The following is a 3,881-nucleotide window of genomic DNA, read 5'->3' on the forward strand; positions in this document are numbered from 1 at the left end:
AAGAGATAAAAGGTTTATTATGGCATGTCTTCAAAGGACAATCAAATCAGTGAGCATTTATCGAGCACCCGCTGTGTGCAAGCGCGGGAAGACAGTAGGGTCTTGCGTCCCACCCGCGGCTCTCGGATCCCCAGGAAGGAAAACTGCATCAAGTTTGAAGTCCGGAAGATTTGCGCGGCTGAGAACGGGGTGGGTTTTTGAACCCCAAAGTGCAGTTAATCTTCTTGGTGGGCAAACTCTGATGCTCAGCCCCGCGCCGGAGCCGTCATTACTATTTGTGAGGCGGCAGGGTTGGGGAGCAGCAGGTCCGGGCGGGGCGGCTCTCGGCCTGGGCAGTCCCTTTAGCGCAGCACGTCTGGGCCGCTTCAGCAGCAGCCGGAGCAGCAGCCGGAGTTCTGGTTGTTGCTGGAGCACTGGGACCTCTGGCTTTCGCCCCCGCAGCAGCAGCAGCCGCGCCGGCGCTGCCGGCGGCGCCTCCGCGGAAAGCAGCAGCAGCCGGTGGAGGAGGAGCCGCAGCAGCCGCAGTCACCGCAGCAGCCCGCGTCGCCGCAGCAGCCACGGCAGCACGAGGCGGAGGGAGCGGCCGGCACCGGGGCGGGCACCGGGGCGGGCACTGGGGCGGGGCACGGGGCGGGGCCCTGGGAAGACCCCTTAGAACAGCCTTTGGCGTGAGGCGTGTACTGCTGGTAGGACATCGCGGAGCTCGTCACAGCGAACCTAGAAGAAAGGCACATTTCAGAGGAAGGCCAGCAGACTTTTTCTTCCAACAATAGAACTCAGGACTTCTGAGAGTCTAGCTTGGTAAGCAAGCCAGTCTGGCCTGATTCTAGAAAGAAAGAAAGGAAATAAAGAAAGCACCAAGAAAGAAGGGAAGCAAATAAATCCAAAACAGATGTTTCCAGTGATTTAAACATGCACAAAGTGGGAAACTATACAATGAATCAACGGTTTTCCATTTTCTCTGACTAGAACAAAAACAACCTGAGTTCTCCACAGTGGAACCTAAAGAAGATATTGTGGCAATTTATCTGTATGATCCAATCCAAACTCTTCTCTTGCCTCTTTCCCTGTGCCTCATTTCACAGACCTTCAAGCTACATATTCATAATTATTAGCAATGTATAAATACCTTCAGTTAGAAGACACCAAATTACATATGCATCCCTGTGGCCTGGGTCTAAAGAATCCACAAATGCCAGAAACATGTTGTGGTCATTCTTTCTTGACTATTCCTCTTATCCCCCACAACCATAAGGAAAAGCAGAGTGGTACAGCAAATGGAAATATCCCTGTCCCGGGAGCAAGAACTGGACCCTAGTGATGCTCTGCTACAGACTTGTTAAAGTCACACCCCACCCCCAGCCCAGTCTGGCTCCCACGTCCTCATTGGTGCTATGAAAGGTTGACTTGCTTGAGGCTTAAGGCACTTCCCGGGACTCTCTGTCCACATTTGTGCTCTGCTGTGTTCTGCCTTCTTCTTCCCTCTGCTTTCAACCCTTCCCAACTCCTCTCCCAGACCCCAACTGGAGACTCACCAGACCCTGGCTCAATTGGAAGACACACTCAGTTCCCCAACTGGAACAGGTCACCTCCTAGGCAGTGGACTGAATAGTGTCCAGTCAGAGAACCTTTTATAAAAGGTCCATGAGGCATTTGGGGAGGTGCCTGTTTCTCAATAGACGTGCTCATCTGACTCTCAGTTCCCAGAGACATTCATCACTCAGGTAGCTCCCTTAGGTTGTGCACGTGAGCCTCCAAGTCACTTCACAGAGGTGCCAGGATTGCTTGTGGTATGTTTGGTTTCCAAACAGGACACCATGGATGGCTAGGAGGGCTGTGTGCATGCTAAGTGAAGGCATGGTTGTTTAAATAAGAGAGGTCTGGGGTCTCCATTTTGGTGCCTGTTCTCCCTGCCCTTTTCCGTAGTGTACATGCAAGCCCGCATGTGTGCACACACACACAGTTCCCTTTGTCTACACATCCATCCCTGTGTGTAGGCATCTATTTGGTAGTTGGTAGTTCACTCACTTGCTACCTTTGGTTTCCATCTCCCTGGCTCTTGGTCCTTGGCTCCTTAGGGCAAGTCACAGGCTGGGTAATAAGCTTGCTGGGCTATATCCAGATGCTGGCAGATGGAGCTAAGGGAAGATGTTGGTGGTGATGCACCTGTGAAAACCCCAGAGGGGATTTCTTTCCATCACTGGAGGTAGAAGGAAGAAAAGTCTAGGCAAAAAAGATTGTGAATGTGGTCAGTTTGCCATATCCCCATGACAAAGGTCTGTTGGGCCTAAAAGAAAACTGTGTGCAGGATGCTGGCCCAATTGCAAAATGCCAAGCCAGCCTGTAGAACTCTCTGCTCCTCATCATCCAAACCCACCCCACTCCCATTTCCCTTTGAAGATAAGATCTCCCTGTGGCCACTTCCCCATGACAAAAAGAAAAAGGCAAAGAGAAAGGGAAAGAAAGGGGGGAGGAGAAAAAGAAGGAAGAGGAGAGAAAAAAGAAGGAAAAAGAGAAGAAGGAGGAGGAGTAGAAAAGGAAAGAAAAAGAAGTCCTTTCCAAAGATCCAGAGTCCAGACAAGGAAAGGTAAATCACAAAAGATAGCAATTTTTTTTAACATGGCTTTAGAACTTGATGAAGAGGTTACATATACTTGGGGAAAGCAATTGGTGAGTATAGGTGAGTATATTTTCTATTATCAACAATAGAAAAGAGGAGGAAGTAATGAAGTAACAAGTTGGAGGCAGGGACTCTGCAAAGTTCTAAAAAAAAAAAAAGTGAAGGAGGAGATGAAGGTTCGATATAAGTTGAAGTTGTTATGAGGAGATGACTCAGGTTTGTTGTGGCCTCATACAGCAACTAACTTTACTCGTCAATGTTGACGCTTATCAAGGGAGGAACTAAGTATTCATCTTGTAGATAGAAGACTGATTTGGAATTATTTTTTCTCTCACAAACCTTCTAAGTATCTCCTAAAGGAATCTGCCCATTCCTAAAGAAATGCTACCAGTAAAACCCAACACCATGACCAAAGTCCCCCTGCACCCACCCCCACACTTCCCACACACACAAAAAAAACACACACTCACACTCACACACACATGCCAGCTAGAAGGAGGCAGACTTTGGCTTGGCAAAAGTTTTCTGCTCACACCCCAACCCAGGATCCCAGTATCCAGGGAAAATGGGCACAGACATTTCACACTTGGCTCTTAAACTCACTCCCCCAGAACCTCCCCAATTCTCTTCTTCAGTCAACTGAGGTAGCCGGTGGGATTATAATAATCAGAAAAGTAAAAGGTGCCCATTAATTGTGGCCTAGGTGGTACAATTTTGGTTATCTTATTCCCCGTGAATAGGAGAAAAAGTATTTTTTAAACATTGACCCATATCTGCAGGACACTCTTGCTGAATATTTCCCTCATGCTGTGGCCTTTCTGGCACCACCATCTTCCTCTGACTCTCCTCAGGTGCAGCTTGTGCCAGGCCTAGTAGTCTCAGGCGTGATTCTTTTCTTCAAGCTTAAAGTTCCCACATTCAGAGCATAAAAGGGAAAATTGTTTCACAGAGATCTAGGTAGTTCAAGTGCCAAACTCTGCTTTCCAAACTGCTTGTTTAAGTGTTCACTTGCCCTTTAAAGGGGATGAGGAGAGGGAGAGGCAAACAAAATATAATCAAGAGGCAGTGACATCAGAAATAAAAAGCTTTATTGTTACAGAGAAAATAGCTTCAAAACGTAACACCAAGCCCTCCACAGAACTGTGTCTGAGAGGGGAGATCAGGCCAGAGAATATCAGAGGTTAAACCTCTAGACATCACAGTGGAATGAACACGTACGGGAAGAAGGGGGAAACTCAAAGCCTTTCAGAAGTCGTTCCGT

At 48.3% G+C, this 3,881-nt stretch overlaps 1 protein-coding gene across 1 annotated transcript; it reads right to left on the reverse strand.

Annotated features, from left to right (window-relative positions):
* Positions 1–1,556, reverse strand: CRCT1 (cysteine rich C-terminal 1). Its single transcript, XM_037814532.1, has 2 exons — positions 1,536–1,556; positions 1–717 (listed from the first exon to the last, which is right to left on the reverse strand). Exon 2 carries the CDS (start codon positions 693–695, stop codon positions 366–368), a length of 330 nt encoding a protein of 109 aa, XP_037670460.1. The 5' UTR covers positions 696–717; positions 1,536–1,556; the 3' UTR covers positions 1–365.
* Between the last annotated feature and the right edge of the window lie 2,325 nt (positions 1,557–3,881).

Source organism: Choloepus didactylus, chromosome 2 (genome assembly GCF_015220235.1).
Source record: "Choloepus didactylus isolate mChoDid1 chromosome 2, mChoDid1.pri, whole genome shotgun sequence".
NCBI classification, from domain to species: Eukaryota; Metazoa; Chordata; class Mammalia; order Pilosa; family Megalonychidae; genus Choloepus; species Choloepus didactylus.